Source organism: Lagenorhynchus albirostris, chromosome 4 (genome assembly GCF_949774975.1).
Source record: "Lagenorhynchus albirostris chromosome 4, mLagAlb1.1, whole genome shotgun sequence".
In the NCBI taxonomy this organism is placed as follows: domain Eukaryota; kingdom Metazoa; phylum Chordata; class Mammalia; order Artiodactyla; family Delphinidae; genus Lagenorhynchus; species Lagenorhynchus albirostris.
In genome coordinates, this window is record NC_083098.1 from 34,158,416 (window position 1) to 34,178,159 (window position 19,744).

The 19,744-nt window shown below is 43.4% G+C and overlaps 1 protein-coding gene across 5 annotated transcripts in view; it reads left to right on the forward strand.

Annotated features, from left to right (window-relative positions):
- The window catches only part of LRAT (lecithin retinol acyltransferase), a 41,004-nt gene that overhangs the window by 15,853 nt on the left and 5,407 nt on the right, over positions 1–19,744 (forward strand). For all 5 annotated transcript variants that reach the window (XR_009540124.1, XR_009540125.1, XM_060147154.1 and 2 more), the window contains exons 3-6: positions 5,248–5,338; positions 16,702–16,813; positions 17,420–17,578; positions 19,058–19,598. Coding sequence is in view for 3 of the 5 variants with exons in the window: in XM_060147154.1 (XP_060003137.1) it covers positions 19,059–19,598 (540 nt within the window). In the remaining 2 variants the exon portion in view is untranslated. The remainder of the gene's footprint in view (positions 1–5,247; positions 5,339–16,701; positions 16,814–17,419; positions 17,579–19,057; positions 19,599–19,744) is intronic.

Consider the following 19,744-nt stretch of genomic DNA (forward strand, 5'->3'; position numbering starts at 1 on the left):
TGAGCCAGGATTCAAACCCAGGCAGTCTAGTTCCCCAGTCTGTGCTCCTGACCCCTGTGCTCCAACCCCTTACCTCACCAGAGGAGTGCCCCCATAGTCTCCCTCTCTGCAGCCAGGTGACAGACATTCTCCTTTGCAGTATTTCTTTTTGCAGAGTTGGACATTGATGCTTCCAAGGTAACAGGATGTGCGATACATGTGGGTTTCAGGCTTTGCCTTGATCTAGCACTGATATGTTTAAAGTGATCCAAAATTTAATAATGTGGGTATCATGAGCTTAGTTTGGTGCTAGTTTGAACAAGATTCTGGAATTTATGTTTTTCAAGTCTCTGGTAAAATATTTTTACAGTTTTAAAATATTAAGGTTAGTATCTTGATTCTTAGTTATCTGAAGTATGTTTATTTGTTTTTGCAGATAAATTGTTGATCTCATTCACAGTTTCCCTCTCTGTAACTAGGTGTACCTCTCTTGCATTAGTTGGACATTGATGCTTATAAAGCATGATGGCTTGTGTGGCACATGTGGATTTGGGGCTTTGCCCTGACCTAGCACTGATGTGCTTAAAGTGATTCAGCTTTGTATAATATGAATCAATTTTGGCCAACATTTCAACCTTCTTTGAGCTCGTAAAGGACCTTATGTTATTCTCTTGTCACACGCTGCCCTGGATTGTTATGGAAGACTAGGATATATCCTGCATAGAAATATTTGTCCAGTAAATCAAGAAATGAATGAAAAAAGTCTGGGGAGAATTCAGTATCACCTGAAATTCACTAGCAGACTTTTTTGAGAATATAATTTTAGTAATTATAGAAGTATGATTAATAACAGTTCTCATATAATTTTCAATCTCCTCATTAAGCCCACATTCCACCTGGTGTGTGTACATATATATTTTCCCCATGCTGTAAGTGCAATGAACACTGGACAGAAGATACAATGTTACTTTGTCTTGTGGTCATTAATAAATCTTCCCTGGAACCCTCTCATGAACTGTCTCTTGAGATATTCTGACTTCAGCATATACTTCATGGTACCTGGTTTAGTCCACGATCAAAAGCTTGAAGGCAAAAATTTCAGAGGAAAAATAATTCATCCTGATACCAGCCTCACGATTAACACAAGATATGCTTTATGTGTAGACTTCTTTTTTTCTACCACCCACTTTTTGTCCTGGTAAACAGTTTTCAATTCTAAGGCTGATAGCAGTGTGCTAGTGCTGGTGCTGAAACTGTAGTAAAGAAACTGGAAAGAATTTTGTATACGTTAACATGCAAGTTTTACCATGGGCTAAGCCTTCTTCAAACTAATTGTCAATGAAACAGTGGGAAAAAATCAATTTAGGATTGATGGAAGCCCGTTGCTGATATGAAGGCCACCATTACCATTGCTGAGACTTGGGAAGACTAACGAATAACTGTACGGCAGTAGCTGGAAGAAACTATCACTTGACTCTCATCAGGGCTTTAGGCAGAGGGATTGCTAAACACAGCACTGGACATTCATGTCCATAAGGACCATAGCATCCTTATCCTGTAAATGCCTCCTTGATTACAGCTGCCATTGTTGAGGGCATGCTCTGTACTCTTATTCATGATGCTCGAGTGTACTTAAAATGCAGTCTGACTCTAGAAGGACCTTGGCAGGATTAGATTGGAGGTATCAGGATAAACTCATGGTTTTTAATATATAAAGAGAAAGGAAATCGATGTAGAGTACAACATATGAGTGCATGTACCTATGTACGTGTGTGTATATACATATATTGTGTATACATGTATGTGTATGTATATACAGCTATTTCCTTTTTCTGTGGGCCAAGAGGGTCTAGAAGCAGTGACACTCCAGTAGCAATGAACATACCAAGTGTCCAAATTTTTATTTCTAAATGTTATTCTACCCAGAAGTAGAACAAGGGCTGTGAGAAATGGTGATTGTAAGACTGGGATGGGGAAGAAAAAGATGAGCTTGGAACATCTTGTGGTGGCAGAAAGTAGAGAAATGCTCAAAGAATGACAGAGACAAAGCAAAAGAAGACCCGGGCCATTATGAAGGAGCTCCCACAAGACAAACTTGCAATAATTTGACCATCAAAATAAATTAAATGTTTATGGATTGTAATCCATTGAATAAAATAAAAATACAATGAAGTTGAAAACAACATTAATATGTAGGGGAGAATGGAAAGCTTTCCCTTATGACAGAAATCTAACTCCTTACTGTAGAAAGAATGATGAAAATAGTAATATTACTATTCGACACTATTTTGGGTTCCTGGACCCAATTTCAACTTGGGAGGGTGTTCCCACACCACCACCAATTCTCTGGACAACTGAGTGTCCTACAGTTTGACTTAGTTCCGACACTATCCCCCCCACCCCTTCAGACTCCAGTCACAAGTCCAGATTTTCACCTGTGCTTCTGACCAACTGGCTATAAATCAAAGGTTCCCATAACCCCCTCACTGAGTTCAATTAATTTGTTACAGCAGCTCACAGAACTCATGAAACCCATTTACTCACTAGATTACTGATTTATTATAAAAGGATCCAACTTGGGAACAGCCAGATGGGAGAGATACATAGGGGAAGGGTCACAGAGCTTCCCTGCCCTTTCCAGGTGTCCATTCTCCCCACATCTCCATGTGTTCACCAACCTGGAAGCTCTCTTGAACCCTGTCCTTTTGAGTTTTTAAGGAGGCTTCATTACATAGGCATGTTGATTAAATCATTGGCCATTTGGCAGTTGATACCATGTCCAACCAACCCCTCTCCAATCCCTGAAGGTCAGGGAGATGGGACTGAAAGTTTCAACTCTCTAATCATGTGGTTATTTCCTTTAGTGAACAACCCCCATCCTTAGGTGATCTAGGAACATTCCAAAAGTCACCTTATTAACATAACAAAAGACACCTTGATCCCTCTCAGCACTTCTTAAGAAATTCCAAGTGTTTTAGAAGCTTTGTGCCTGAAATGGGGAGGAAGACCAAATATATATTTCTTACTGAAACAGAGCAGAATCCTGTAGGGCTCTCCCAGGTACAAATCCTTTCTGTGTCTTCTGTTTCTTGCTTGTAGGAAATAGGCTTCATTCAACCTCCTTGACCTTCCCTGAGTTCCAAAGGGCAGATTCAAACTGTTGCTTATCAGGGAAGGGAGGGGATGCAGAAACAAAGGAGGAGAGTCAGGAAACAATAGTGCAGCCTTGGGGCAGGGTCCTGGTTCCTCCTCAAGAAATATACATAACAAAACCTTTGAGTTCTTCTGTAGGAACTAAGGCCCCCATCCAGATGGAGGATGGTAACTTCAGGCTGGGCACAAGATACCTGAAGCACTGCCCTGTTACCACCAACCAATCAAAGTAAGTCTGCGCACAGTGGACGATAACAACTCTGACCCCTTCCCCAAATGATTCTCCCTTTAAAAACTTTAACGTTCAAGTAGAATCTTTGGAGTTGGTGGACATGCGTCCACCTTCTCCCCAGCTTGCTGGCTTCCTGAATAAAGTAACTTTTCCTTCCCAACCGACACTCATCTCTCAAGTGGCAAGGAGCCAAACCTGAGTTGGATAACATTATAAATCACAATATCACAGGCAAACACCTTAGTGATAATTGATTCAGGCAAGAATCATCAGTGGATGCAAAAACTATGAAACAAAGTTGGATATTATTACCAGGATATATACATAGTCTCAAACTATCCCCCTATAAGATACATGTTAATTATAAAAGGAAAATAGTTACTTACAATGGATAAACCAGGCAGACATCCTTTAACCATTTGATCAAAGTTATCATCACTAGTGTCAGTGCCTTGCAGTCTAAGACTGCCAGGAACACTCCTGTAATTGAACAAGCAGTGAGGGCAAATGCACGCGTGGGAAACCCTGGGGCCTCTCAGTAAGAGGGTGTGAATAAGGACTCAGGATGTGGGCTTGTTAAGTCAACCCTTGGGAGAAGGGTTAAGGAAGTGCCTGGGGATTGGAAACTGTCAGGAAGCGGGGGTAATTCTGTCTTGGGTATCTCATTAAATCTTATACAGGAGGAAGGAAGGCTAGACTGAAACTAGAGCTATAATTGATGAAGAAATCACAGGTGCACATATCAGCTAGGATAGAGGGATGTTTGGCCATTTGTATAATGATGACAATATTCATTATTTAGTCTGTGTGCAGGCATGATAATGGAAGGGTCTTGTCACAATGTCACAGAGTGGTCTTGGCTAATATTGACATTTCGGGAAATAGTTTATGTGCGATAGAACACCAAGGCCCAGCTATGAGTGCCAGCCCAGCTCCTAGCAACACCAAGGCCTAGCTGGTGGCATCCTCAGATCCCAGATGTCAGGCACTTCTTTTTTCATTCTCACTAATAATGGGACAGATCAACATCACATGCATACTGATATGAGAAGGGAAACATCATCGCTCTTGTGCATTCCTGCCATAAATGCAGAACCTGAATCTAATCATGAGGAAACATCAAATACAGTTTGGTGGATATAGCAGGCCTGTATTCCTTAAAAATGTCAGTGTCGAGAAGGAAAGAGACTGAGGAACTGTTCTAGATTAAAGAAGACATTGGGTTGACTGCAATGTATGATTTAGAACTTTATTTCACTGTAACAGACTTTACTGGGGCAATTGGCAAATTCTGAATAAATCTGTAGTTTAGATAATTGTAGCAATGTTAATTTTCTGATTTTGATAATTATACTGTGATATAGAAGAGAATGTCTTTACTTTTAGGAAACACATTGAAGGATTTGGGGGTAAAGGGGCATCATACTTACAGCTTATTCTCAAACAATTCAGAAAAAAATAGTACATATTTGTTTATGAATGTGTGTGTGTATGTGTGTGTGTGTGCACAGAAAGAAAGAAAAAGAAAGGATAAAGCAAGATTCGGAAAATCTGAGTGAAAAATATAGGGAATTCGTATTTTTGCAACTGTTCTAGAAGTTTGTAATTAGGTAAAAGTTAAAAGAAAAAAATGCTTTTCTCTTCCCATTTACCAAGTGCCTTTCTTTTTTGAATGAAAATATCCTGGGTGATTAGCCTCATTGCATTCTTGAGTAAAATATCTGTTTACATTCATATTTACATTTAAGTCTCCAACCTTAATTTTTCACGGCTATCCAAAGGCTGACTTGTAGGGTTTCCTTGGGAGATGGATAATTCCTTCAGCAGTTCTTGTATTTGGTAAAATTTGTTATAATTCATCTTTTCTTTTTTTAACTCCATAGATATGAATTGCCAGGAACATATGCATTAAACTTTGTTTTGAAAAATCGCCTTGGTGGTGGAGGCACTGCCTCACTGAGAACTGACTCACAGGTAAGCATCTAAACAGTGAGCACTTTCTCTTTTGCGTATTTTCCCATGTGTTGTTGACGCCAGCCTGTATCAACAACATTCTATGAAACATATACACTAATACGACAGAGCTCTCAGTTCAGAATGAGGAATAAAACAGGAGTGAAGTTTTTTTAGATAACCTCTTAGTGAAACCTAATTGTTTTCATTTTAGTGAGGGTCACTTTAGGGGATTTGAAGACCATATAACAAGAGAAAAAACTTAGCTTATCTCGACGTTTAAGAAAATAGTTAATATATGACTTAATCTTGAAACTGAAGAGTATTTAGTATTCTATAGGTTAAGAAGAGCCATTATTTGAGGTAAAGAAAATTGTTATCTTATAACCATGGTGCAGAATAAGCTGATGCCAGATACTATGGCTTTGGGTTCAAATATGCCTGGGTCATCCCAGGAAGGAACAAAAGTCTGTAACTTTAACTCAGTCCAGTGTATCACTTAGCCTTAAATTTTGCCATTATTTTGAAACTTTGCTATGGATAGATCTTCTTACTTATTATTGACAACTGGTGGTGGCTGTGTAATTTTTAATAAATGTATTGTTACAATACCTTTTTAGTGGGCGTATCTCTTAGGTTCTCACATATGTGTGTGGGGGTTCCTTACCATTTGGACTCCACTGTCAACCTCACCTGGCCCCATGACCTCTCAGCAATGATCCAAGGTTTGGAAGAATTGTAAGGAAGAAAAACAAGCTTCAGTGATTCCCAAAGTGTGAGGACTCGCTGCCTCAGAATCACCTGGGGTGCTTGTTAGAATGAAGATTCCTAGCTCCACCCCAGACCTACTCACTTGGAAGCTCTTGATGTGGGGCTCAGGAACCTGCTTTGTAAATAGCTCCTAAAGTGATTCTGAGGCATCGAATATAGGAAAAATATTCTCAGTAGAACTGTCCTGAAACGAAATTTTAAAAATTGAATGATCTTTATCCTCCTCTGTATCTCTTTTATATTTCTTTCCACATCATGTACTTAATATCTCAAATTAAAATACATAAGAAGTCATAGAAATAATTTTATTCAATCCAAACTTTAAAAGGCCAGAACTACATAAATTATCCTCAGTTCAGCTTCTCTGTAGTTCTACTGTCATACTTTTTTCATTAGTGCTTAACCTAGAATTCATCTACCAAGTAATATATTTTATTTGTAACTGTGTTCCCTTAGTATGTGTTTTTAAAATTTCTTAATTGTCATTATATCAAATAAAATCTTATTTATCCAAATCATTTAAATAGAGGTCAGTTTTTAAAAATGTGTGACATGAAAATTAGTAACTATAATAGAATCCTCTGAACATTCAGTACATTTCTGTTTGTTTTGTTCAAGAGGGCAAAGCACTTGGACAAATGGTACTGGACTTTCAGATAAAATGTGTTCCTGATTTAAAGTCATTAGTAGATGGATAAAGAGTTTTGGCATTGGGAAACTTATTGTTTCTTAGTACAAGTGAAAAATTGAATCCAAGGTAAAAGGATGTAGAAAATACGCATTATAAGTATCCACCCACTTGAGTGGATTGAATACCAGCATTAATAATGTGGTCACTGGAAAGCAGAAGAGAGTAGGTGATTTTTAACACAGAACTATAAACAATAAAGATTTAACATATGAGACAGACAAGAAGACTGATAGATATATTCTCTAGGCATTTGATAAAGGTGTTCTTTTATTCTGTAAAGCATACACTTTAAAATCTTAATAAACTGTGATTTGTTTAATAATATATTCACTTTTAGCGTATCTCTCTCTAATACCCAAATCCAAGCTCGGCTAATCTTGTGATTTGTTTAAAGAGTATCTTCCTCTTCCTTGTTGTTTAAACATCTTATTACCTATTCTAAATAATCTTCATGCATAAGTGTACAGATTAAGTTAAGGTTCAAAGAAGCAGTCTATCAATTACTTATACAATTTTAACACATTCGTAGTATCCTCACACTGATTTTGAGAAAATAGAAAATATTTGAATATTTTATCCTTCTCAGTAGGAAAGAGTTTGATGAAAGTTAATAGTATAGTGACCTAATACTTTGAACTCAAATTAAGTTCAAGGTTGGCCATAAAATTATTTTTGCATTTTAGTCCAGGGGACAAACCACTTTTAACTTAACTATAAATATTTTCTGTTTTGTAGTAAATAGTTTGGTGATAATTTTGAAGCGATTTGACATAATAAAAATGTGTGTAAGAATTTTAATGAATTATCCTGATGATTCTAATTTTCCTTAGTGTCCATCATGACTAGGATTCCCTCATCAGCACCCCACCACACCTCTAATTTAATACTAGAGATTGACATCACTAAGGAAGAGCTTAGTGTTACTTGACAAATTGGGAGAAAAAAGATCAAGTTCCTGGGAACATGCTTGTAAAATTTACTGTAAACAAATGCTCTGAATAGGAATGGAACTCAGAACTCTCTCATTTTTCATTAAGATCTGTGCCATAAGCAAATGGCCTGCTGTCACTGTGTCAGCTTATTATACACCCATCAACTGGCATGAGTTCCCTTGTTGCATGAAATCTTGAGGCATCTATTCAGACTTTGCCAGCGGGTTGGGTTTGGCAGTTTCCTTCTTCAGAGTCTACAGCACAAACTAGAGTGAGTGGGTGAGGGCAATGTCGTCTTTTTGCTTCCACTTCCAGATGTTTCCAAATCTCCGTTTCTTATCTTCTTCCTGCTCTCCTGACTCAGGGGAATAGCAATCCTTACTCATCACCAGCTCTAAGTCTCCTCCTACCTGGAGCTTTGGTCCCACAGAGTCCCACTTTCTCTGGGACTGACTTCCATCAGCTATACATTTTTCCTCTCCCCTGATTTCCCTTCCTTTTATGTACAGATATCCTCATGTGTTCCCCCTTAAAACAAACAGAAAGAAACAAACAACAAGAAACCTTCCATTTGATCCTTTTTTCCTTTTCTTCACTGCAGAATTTTTGGAAATAATCATCTCCGTTTTTCGCCTGGCCCTCCCCCTTGCCTAACCCTACTGCCTCCACCCGCAGCTGTCTGGCCCCCTTCCCAGCACTAGGGCCTTCCTTATTGCCTCATCCAAGGGCCCCTTGACCCCCTTGCTAGCTTGTCTGCCCTGGACACTTCTGAGCCCGCCCTCCTCCGCGCCTTTCTTCAGCCTCTCCTCCTGCTTCAGGCACCTTGGCGATGCCTCAGTGCCCCTTCCCTTTCTGCAGAGCTCTGTCCTGGCCGCCCCTCCTCCATGCCGAGTGCCTCCCCTGGCAGCTCCCCCTCCTCCAAAGACTTCACCTGCTACCCGCATGCTTCCGACTCCCATAGCTCTTTCTCTTGGCTAGACTCTTCTCCATAGATCTTGCTTCACCATTTATCTGCCTATGAATGTCCCCACTTGAAAAGCTGTAGACTCTGGAAACAACAGACCCCAAGCTGAACTCATTTTCTTCCTCCCACAAACCTATTCCTGCTTCTCCCTTCTTCCTCTCCGTGAAGGGTTTCACTCTTGTCTACTTGTTCCAGCAAGAAACTTCAGAGTCCTCCCGGGTCCCCGTATTCCTCTGAGCACTCTGGCCACCAGCACTACCTCATGGTCACCAAACCTTGTCAGTCTATCTCCACAAATACCTTTCAGCTTTTCCCCTGCCCCTCCATCTCCTTCCCCTTATTCTAGCTCTCTTCCCTGGACTGCTAAATGGCCTTCTGATTCCAGCTTCTCTCCCTTCTCCCTCCAACCCAGACCTTCTCTTTCCCCTTTTTGAAAGCCTCTCACAGCTCCCTACTGCCTGCAGAATAAAGTCTGAGCTCCTGGCGTGGTCTAGGGGGCCTCCACGGCCCCCTCAAACCTCCTGGGTGGGGCTCTAGCCTCTGCTGTTAGAGAAGCATACACCTTACATTCTGGTTGAGCTGCATTATTGCTCTTGGTAAAACCTACCAAACACTTTTAAAACATCTTGCCTTTATTCATGTTTCCTTAGCCTGCCTGGCCGTTTGGCATTAACTTACCTCTACTGTGTGTGCCTAACAAACTCCTCACGGTACCACTTCGCTGTTATCCCAGCTCCCACTTTCCCTGCCCCAGTTAGAATGAATTGCTCCTTCATCCATTTCCCAGAACCTGTAGTACCTGCTTCCGTTTCAGCACATCACACTGAATTATGTAAGTTTATTTAGGCCTGTCTCCTCCTGGCCAGGTTCTATGTTCCATTAGGGAAGAGACAGCACCTCATTCACTGTTGTATTTCTGAGCCCACATAGAACCTGAGATGAAATATTCAGCAAATCCTTATGGAGGTAGGTTAGAGATTAGAATTCTCCCATCCCCATTCACAGACTTTCTTACTACTGTGTGGATCTTTGCCGCCTCTTGCAAATGTACATGAGAGCTATGGATAATCCGCAGATTGCTAAATGTGTTCCAGAATGAAATCTATTATGTAGCCATCATTTCTTGAATAAGAACTAGGTATTGTTCTTAAATTAATAATATATGCATGTTCATTCTTTAATCCTTACAACAACCTTGGGAGGTAGGCGTCATATTTATCATCATACTCATTTTAAAGAGCAGGTAACTGAGACCAGAGCGGTTAAGTAAATTACCCAAGGTCACAGAGCTAAGTAAAAGAGTCAGAATTTGAACTCAGGCAACTTGGTTACAGAGTAGACATTCTTAACAACTGCCCCGTACCGTTTCTACTTGGAGTGTGCTGACTCAGCCTACCCCTTGGTTTTTACTTATTTGGGAGGAACAAATGTATGTGACTTCAGGAATACACAGATATTATGACTCAGCACATTTCTTCTAATCTATTTGGGAATATTTTACTTATATAAATAATTTTTTGATATATAATCTGTAATTTTAAAATAGTTAAATAAAATGTAAATTATGCTACTATTTTATTAGCATTAAGACTTGCTTTATAAATTTGACATTTGGCTAGCGGGAGAATACTAAAATGTACTACTTTTGTTTTTCTCAAAGAAGTATGGAAGTTTAGAATCAAAGGGACTTTTAAGGTCACTCAAAAAGATGACCCTTTACCCAAGGCAATACAATCTTAAACACAGGAATAATTTTGAAATACTAGCCAAGGGATTTAAGATTCTTAACTAATCCAAATATGAGTAACTTATAATTAAAATTTTAAATACAATGGTTAAGATAAAATTGTAAGTAGGAGTTTTTATTGAATGCCCACCATGAACTTGGAAGATTTATGACTACTGTTTTAATCAAGGATGATACATTTCTAGATAATATTGCTGAAATGAATTTTATTTATTTATTTATTTAATTTATTTATTTTTGGCTGTGTTGGGTCTTTGTTGCTGCGCGCGGGCTTTCTGTAGTTGCGGTGAGCGGGGACTACTCTTTGTTGCAGTGCGTGGGTTTCTCATTGCGGTGGCTTCTCTCGTTGTGGAGCACAGGCTCTAGGCACATGTGCTCAGTAGTTGTGGTTCACTGGCTCTAGAGCACAGGCTCAGTAGTTGTGGCACATGGGCTTTGTTGCTCTGCGGCATGTGGGATCTTCCCGGACCAGGGAACGAGATCACGTGTCCTCTGCATTGGCAGGTGGATTCTCAACCACTGCGCCACCAGGGAAGCCCCTGAAATGAGTTTTAAAAAGTCACATTTTTGGTCAAGTACATTTATTAAAATAGCTCCTTGGCAATACATCTTTTTTACAATATCAATAATCACTCTTTCTGTAGTTATTCTTCCTTAATTTGTAATTCTGAAAAAAGAATAAACCTCTGCTAGATATTCTACATTGGAGGCCTCACTTTATTATTTTTTTAAAGGACAAAAATCAGAAATTGTTACTTGAAAAGCAAATGGTATAGCCATAAAAGACATATAAGAAAATCTGCTCCCTTTCAACAAAAGGAAACACAAATGCAGGAGGAACCATAGTCTGAGGAAACAGAGTTTAGATTTGTCATCTTATACTTGACTTGGTGGTGAGGTGTGCAGGACTGTCTAGAGCTATTGCTACATTGAATTCCAGAAATTTCAGGAGAGTCATCATCGCCAGTCACCGCTTCTGTACATGAGCGGACCAGGGCATGAAAAGTTTAACCAATATACTTAGAATCACAAAGTAAGTTGTGACAATATTCTTGGTGATATAGGACTGAGTGTAGGAAATCTAATACTGATGCTGAGGGTGTCTAAGTCTGGCTAAACCTCTGGGCCCAGCGCCAGGGTCGCTCTCCAGTGGCTTCCCTGTTGCTGGGTCTGGCCTGGCACTGGAGGTTCTTGCCTGGCTGGTTTGGTTACTTACTGTTCTTTGGGAGGCAAGTCCCTAGAGGATGAGGCCAGTGATCTAAGGGCCCTGAGCCCACTTTTGTGCTGCGAGCCTGCATTCCCAGGTTCCAGAACACACTTAGGACCCTGATTTTCTGGATGCCATCTGTCCTCCAGTGGGAATAGTGCCCTTAGAGGATACCATGAAAAAATATCAGAACCATCCCTTCAGGAATTAAATAAGAGAGGTAAAAGAATGAAGATGGGAAAAGAGAAAGTGCGAGACACGTGTTAAAATGTGAAATAATTATGACCAGAGGACGCATATCCTGGTTTATTCTTTTTGAAAGTTAAACCAGTTGAACATTAAAATTACAGTGATTTCTGATTTAAACTCTTATGTGGATGAAAACAATTTCAAAGATTTTTAATTCATCTTTAAGGAAAAAAGTTATTGAATTTATTTTCCGTATTAATTCTGTGTGATCCAATTTCTATTCTGCTCACATTCTTTACAGGTGAAGTCTGGGTGTAAATAAAATGAAAGTAACTTTATGTAATCCAACATAAAGGCAAGTCATTTTAGAGGGTAACTAGGGTAAAAATAAGTGAACTTAATTCAAGCACAAAGTTTTGTGCCTACCCTGGAGAACACAGGCAGCCTGGTTCTTCATGAGAGAGCTGCCCACTTGGAGTTCTGCCAGTTAAGAAGTATGAGACAATTTAAAATCCAGTTTCCCTTTTTTATAACTGCTTGAGCTGTTTAGGTATGAATCAGCTTTAGCTGAACCGCATTGGATTTTCTTTTAGCATGGGGTGGGTAAGAGTAAATGTAATTACAAAAATACCAGAACGGTACACTCACTTCCCTTCAAATTAACTTTAGAAATTAAAGACATTCATTTCAACAATCAGTGGTATATACTGCTACAAAATATTGATGAAACAGTGTGTTTACATTATTTAAAATTTCTGTACGATTGAACAGATGTTATCAAAAGAGTCATTGATTTCCAGCATGAACTGCTGCCAAACCCCTGCTCAGTCTCTTTTCTCCTCCTTGTGTAATTACTGCTTCACTGGAGTATGAGTGATTTCTTTTTTAATTTTTTTTTAATTCAGTTGAGGCATTGCACTTTTTAAAGCAGTCATTGTGAACACTATTTAGATTTTCTAATTAGTAGACAGTGATTTATCTTCTTTTTCTGTTAATTACTCACTGTGAAAATTCACCAAGGACAACAGCTAAGACTCTCTGAAGGGCCTGAGTAATTTGATTTTCATAGGTCCAGGGACCATTCACACTGTAGGGGTTTAGAGAGCATCTCATTCTAATCCAGCTCAGCACACTTCACAGATGAGGCCTCACGAGTCTCAGTGATCTCACAAACCATCAGATATGAGTAGCAAAAGCTAAGACTGATGTTAAGGAAGTTCTGTATTCAGTTACCTGCCATTTTACCCTTAGGGTGTCTATGTATTTAGAAAGGATTTTTGAAATATAAACAATAACATGGCATTCATCACCGTTCCTGGTAGTTAGCATTACTGGTAATCGCCAGTGTTATCCTGTTTGAAGCGTAACAGTACCTGATTTCTCTGTACAGTTCCTATATGAATACAGTGGTGTGGTAATTGTCTTTTGAATATGTAGCCAAAGGTTATTGTCACATTTGCTTTTGTTAACAAACCTGGGTCCCCCAATATTCGTATTTACTATTGCCTCATAATGGTAAATTAGAATCAAAAGGAAAAAAAAGATGAATTTATAAGATAGTTGCTATCTGCTCCAAGTTATTAGGAAGTAACATTGCTTGCCATTTACTATTTGTATTTTAAAGTGAAATGTGCCCTACGTGTCATGGACATCTCAGATATTTTAGTCATTCTCTGGTATTATGTCCATTTCTAAAATGGACCTTTGGGGGTTTTTTGCATCCTGTGAGATGCACTTTCGAACAAATGGCGGGTTTTTATCTTTGTTTTTATGAATTATAGAGGACTTCCTTGGCAGTGAGCAGTGGAGAGAGCAGAGCTCCAAACACTTATGTGCCTACTTTCCGCTCACCCTTGTGGCTCTGTGCTGAGACATCGGAAGGGGTCTGTGAGGAAAAGCACGTCCTTTGTCTACTCTGCATTCTTGGATGACTATGCTGTCCAGGCAGAAAGGGAAAAGCGCCTCTGCCTTACTCTGCTTCACTGGTGAATAACACAGATGATATTAGAGATGGGGTTTCACGGTATGAACCTTCATACAATGCTGCAATATGTGTGGTTCTGCTTAATCCTCAAAACTGCCCTCCTAAATATCACTGCCATTTTAGAGCAATGAAATTGAGGCCTGTGGGTGGCAAACGACTTGTCAGAGTTCACGCGGGTGGAAAGGGTGGCACAGGCCTTAGGCTCGGAGTTTCTGCCCCCTTCCCCACACATCGCAGCCTCCCCCACCTGTGATTACTTCATAGTAAGCTGTGTTCATCTACAGGGGCGTGATTCTCTACAACATCAACTGTCAAATTACTTGTTGTGCTTAGTGTTCTTAGTTTATGGTTTCCAAAACAACAACAACAAAACAACTAAATCCTGTCTGGGTGGAGCTGCTGCCTTTAATCTTTCTAAAGACTCTAGGCAGGATTGAGGCCCTCATAATAAGGTGCTAGCTAGCCAGGAAGGAAGCTGGGGAATCTTCCTCCCAGGAGGTAATGGAATTCTGCCAGAAAACACTCCAGGCAGCCCTGGGTTCTGAGGCTCCGTGAAAAGGTGTCTGCCCTTTTTCCTCTGCCTCCAGAGGGAAGTTCACAAAAGCTTTTATTCTCCCTGTCTCCTTAGAGTTAGCTAGTTAAGGCCTGTTTGTGTCCATGGGGCCAGAGCTAAGCGTATGTAAAGGAACTGAAAGTAGATGGGCAGCTAATTCAGAAGAATAACGTGTTAAGACCATCATTATTTATGTGTCCAATGATGTAATAATCTAAAAAAACCTAAGAAAAACAACATAATAATCCTGAAGGATGATAATTCAAAAACAGGAGGTTTAGAAAGCCAGATTTATCAGGTTTAGGAGAAAAGTTCTAAGAGGTAAGAAGTCTGGGACACTGCACTTAGGTTCTGCTCTGACTCTGTGTCCTTGGGCAAGATACCCAAAACCTACCCCGCTCCTATTTCTGTTTCTAAGGAGGGCATAGGACTACCGGCCACTCCAGTGCTGGGGCCTGCCTGGTGAGGGTATACTATTAACCAGCAGCATAACCAGATCTTTCTCTATGGCAATAAAATAACTGACGTTAAAAATTGGAATCTAGCAATTATACTCCAATAAAGATGTTAAAAAGGGCTTCCCTGGTGGCGCAGTGGTTGAGAGACCGCCTGCTGATGCAGGGGACACGGGTTCGTGCCCCGGTCCGGGAGGATCCCACATGCCGCGGAGCGGGTGGGTCCGTGAGCCATGGCCACTGAGCCTGTGTGTCCGGAGCCTGTGCTCCGCGATGGGAGAGGCCACAGCGGTGAGAGGCCCATGTACCGCAAAAAAAAAAAAAAAAAATTGGAATCCGTGGCACTAGAGAAGCAGGGAAATGAAGTCCAAATTAAAAAGAAAAGCTGTGGAATCTAAGTTTAGGGTTGGGTTTTTCACTGAGTTTCCAGGACTGGGCACAGTGCCAGGCATATGGCAGGCACTCAGTAAATGAATGGATGACAGGTGGATGAAGTGATGGGAGGTCAGACCTTCCCCAGTGGTGGTGGACCTGGGAGCAAAGAACCTGTGGTTCAGTCCTGATCCACACTAACACGGCGACAGAGACTGAGCTATAACCTCAATTTCTTCCTGTGTAAAATGGAGAGGACACCTCATAGGGCTATGAGGACTGAGAAAATGCTTGTTAGTTCAGTGCCTAGCGCATAGGAAGCACATGATACTGTGATCCTATTCTCCACTCCAAAGACTTCTGAGGAAGAGGGTCTCCAGAGGTAAAAAGTCTTTAGGTAGGAAATCCCTTAGCCTACCTGGCTTCTGCAGGACTCCACCACCCCTTGTCCCCGAAAACAGGAGCTCTATCTCCTGGGACCTTCAATGGGATCCATGGCAGGAAGGTGAAACCTGAAAGTTAGGTGGGCACTGTGAGCCCTGTTTCCAGGCTCCTCTGTGCAGAAATCCAGTGGAATCTTGGCCTTCACCACTGGGAGACATGGACCTGGGCCTGAGCAGATTCTGTGGCTGTCTTGCGAGTTTCTGTGGGATGGCAGGAAGGGGTGGTCGAGGAGAGAGTCCACAGTGCATTGATGTCCACGTGTTGACCAGGACGGCCACGGCTCTTTCACAATCCCCCAGCCAGACCCAGCAACCCAGTTGAGTGCATTTAAGGCATTTGCACATCGAAACTTGTTGAATGTCGTACAACTGAGGAATTAGGGGTCTCTCTACCAAGCCAGATTCTCCCCTCTATGAATAAATGACCCCTTCTGATTTAGGAAGGAGAAAGTTATGATGTTAGATTTCTCTTGGGCTTTTCCTTCTAATAGCAATTGGTCTTCCCTTAGTTTGGCTCAAATTGATTCAGGCAGGAAAGTATTAGTGGGAATGTGAGCCTATTAGTGTATATACATATTTTTATGAAGAGTGCCTCTAGGGAGCCATCAAAAAGTGACCGCTCACAGACATACTTATATGCAACTCTGAGAACGTTGAGTAGTTGCAAGGGAAGTTTTCAACGATTGCTGAATAGGAGAGGGCAATCAGTTCAGCCAACAAGAGCTCTTTTGACGCTGCATTTTCCCAGTTGAAAAGCAGCCTAATCCTCACTAACCCCTCCCAGCTTAATAAATCTGAGACTTCAGAAATGGACAAATGAAGACCTTCCACTGTCTCCTTCGGGCTCCTCAAAGCCGAATTTCCCGCAGGCAAGCAAAGAGGGCAGCTTTAGGACAGTTTCAATGAGAAAAATTAATTTATTTAACAGCATAACATTCAGGCAAAATATTCTTCAAGAAAGAAACTATGGGCACTCGCCACCACCATTCATTTCCCAAGACAGCAGAATGCCTACATCTTGAGCAAGGTACTCGGATGCATGCCTCATATTAATCTCATCTCCTTTTTTCTTTAAGTGACTCCCAAAAATTAACCCCACCGGGAAAGAAAGAAAAATGCAAATCAGCTTGGTGCTGCCTGCCTCTCACAAAACGTCGTGGGGATGCGGCCATTGAGGAGGGTCTATAGGTGATTTCTCCTTAACATTTTTTTTTGCTCTAAAAGAGTTCTCTGTGGAGCCTTGAGGCAGTTCTCCATGCTTTTGTCTCCCGCAAATTCGCCGGGTGCAGACGGCCGTAGCGTTATAAGCCGGGTTAGTGACCACTAGGGACGGAAATCGCTAATTACCAAGTCCCCTTTGATCTCCCCGGGCCGTTTGGCTCTTGACCCTGGAGGCCCCGGTATCCGTGCTTTCCCAGAACTGGACCAGACCAGCGCGTGCAGCGCCTAAGAGTCGGACGTCTCTTGCTGGAAGGTGAAGCCTGAAACTTTGGTCTGCAGTCCGACGTAACTGCAGTTACGGTGTACAGCAAGGTCTGGATCAGACTTCTAAAAATATCTAGAGACTGCCCAGAGCTCCCGTCCAGCCACAGAGCTGGTGTGCTGGCCGGACGCTAACAAGCGCCTGTGTGCGGAGGAGTTTGATTAGTTTAAGCTACCCACTAATTGCACTTTTCTTTAAATTTTGGGGTAAGACTGGGGAAATGGATGTCTTAAAATTTCTTCATCCACTGCCTCTCCCGCCTTCCTCTTTCGATTCTTTTGTGGGAAATGGAGTTTTCTTCTCTTTGCCAGGACTATAATGTGATTCGAAATCGTTTGTGAAATGAACAAAAGTCACCAGCAAGCGGGACGACTGTCAGATAGGGGGCGGGAGCGAAGGCCGGGTCTCGGAGGATAATGGGGAGCCGGCCTCCTCCCCGTCTGGTCTCCATGGTCCCCTTCATCTTCCAGGTAAGATGAATGTCCCTTCATCCATCACCCGCCGGGAGGCCCCTCCCCCAGGCGAGCGGAGAATCTGCTCGCTGAGGAGACCTATTAGCCCCACACAGGGAGGCTTTGTGGAACAATTCGAGGCTCTCCATTGAGGCCTTTGTCCGAGGAATTCAAGCATTTACTTAATGCGTTAGCACGGAACTCTGCGCTGGGTCTGGACACCGCGTGCCAAGCCTGGCGCGGACGCCGAGACCGCTGCTCCCTAGCCTAAGTGCTCCCCAGTACCGCCTCGCCGGTAAGCCTGGGGCCCGCTGCGGGGCAGGACCTCTTCCTTCCTTGGTCACCTCCGGGGGGCTGCGCTTTTAAGAGAGCGGCAAAGTTTCGATGGGTGAACCGAAGCTGGATCCACGTGACCCTGAAGCAGGAGAAATAAACTTGACATGAATTTGGCTTTCCAGGAGGACGTTGGGCGCTTCGCCGTTTTACGTGCTGAGCGTTGGGAGCCGTACGCTCAACGGTCACTGGTGCCTCTGAGCGCGGAGGCGCCGCGGGTTCCGATCATCCGCGGGGTCGCTTCCCACCCGCGCGGTCGCTTTCCACCCGCGCGCCAGCTGAAAGCTAGGGGCATTCCTGGCATTTAAAGGGAAGGAGGGTGCGCGATGTGCGGGGCCACGCCTCTACGGAGTTTAGGAAGGAGTCTGCAAGCTTTCGAGGCGCGCACAGTTCCCAGAGTATATGCAAATATTTTAGTAAGCCGCGGTCTCCGAGAACCCTTTAGAGGGAGGTGGTTCTGCTCAGAAATCTCGCCCGAGGGCACTTTCCACCGAAAACGACCCAAAGTGCCCAGAACACGCCCCAGTCTAGACAGGTGCAAGATCTTTTGTGCGGTCACGCCTCGGCCACTACTCTCCAAAAACGGCCGCTTAAAGGCGGTAAGTGCTAAGGTATCCAGCGCAAGAGGAAGCCTGCATGTGGAAGGGGTCGCAGGGCGGAACTTAGAAGCCCAGAGGCGACCCGCCCCTTCCAAAGAGCCTGCGGTCCCGCGCTACACCGCAGAGAGCGGCGTTTGCCGCCGGCGCCCAATCAGATCTCTTCCTGGGTCTGTGACGGCGTTCGGCCCCGCCCCCTCGAGGGTGATAAAAGGCCACAGAAAAGGCGTAGCTGAGTGCATCGCGCGCGGCCCTGCTCCCGGCACCGCCTCCAGGTGCGCTTCCCGGCTTGGGGCTTGCGGGGCGGGTTCCGCTGATTCCGTGGCTAGCCGCCGCCAGCTCCTCATCCTCCTCAGTCGCCAGTGCGGTGCGGCCAAGCCGATCTCCTGGCTTCTCCCCCTCCCTTTTTTCTCTCACTGCCTCCTGCACAGACGGCGTGCCCCGTGGCACTGGGCTGCTGGCCTTCGGGTGAGCAGCGGCGCAGCGCCCCTGTCCGGCCAGCTCACCTTGCCCGGCCCGGCCGTGCCCGAGTGGCGACGGTCCCCCCAAGACACACTTTTCCCTGCAGGATGAAGAACCCAATGCTGGAGGCGGTGTCACTAGTGCTGGAGAAGCTGCTCCTTATCTCCAACTTCAAGCTCTTCAGTTCAGGCGCCCCGGGCGAAGACAAGGCAAGGAACACTTTCTATGAGATCAACTCTTTTCTCCGCGGCGACGTGCTGGAGGTGCCTCGGACCCACCTGACACACTATGGCATCTACCTGGGCGACAACCGTGTCGCCCATATGATGCCCGACATCCTGTTGGCCCTGACTGACGACAAGGAGCTCACGCAGAAGGTGGTCTCCAACAAGCGTCTCATCCTGGGCGTCATTGGCAGAGTGGCCAGCATCCGCGTGGACACAGTGGAGGACTTCGCCTACGGAGCCGACATCCTGGTCAATCACCTGGATAGGTCCCTCAAGAAGAAGGCGCTGCTCAACGAAGAGGTGGCGCGGAGGGCGGAGAAGCTGCTGGGCATGACTCCCTACAGCCTCCTGTGGAACAACTGCGAGCACTTCGTCACCTACTGCAGGTTCGGCACCGCGATCAGCCCCCAGGCCGACAAGGTACCACGTGTGACTCCCCGGTGGGCTCGGTGGGGACGCCCCCTCCCATCCCTAACCTTTCCTATCCCCTGCGAGCAGGGACTGAGTTCTAGACTTAGTAACGAACCCTCTGGTGTTCGTCAGGGAAGCCAAATAAATAAATAAAC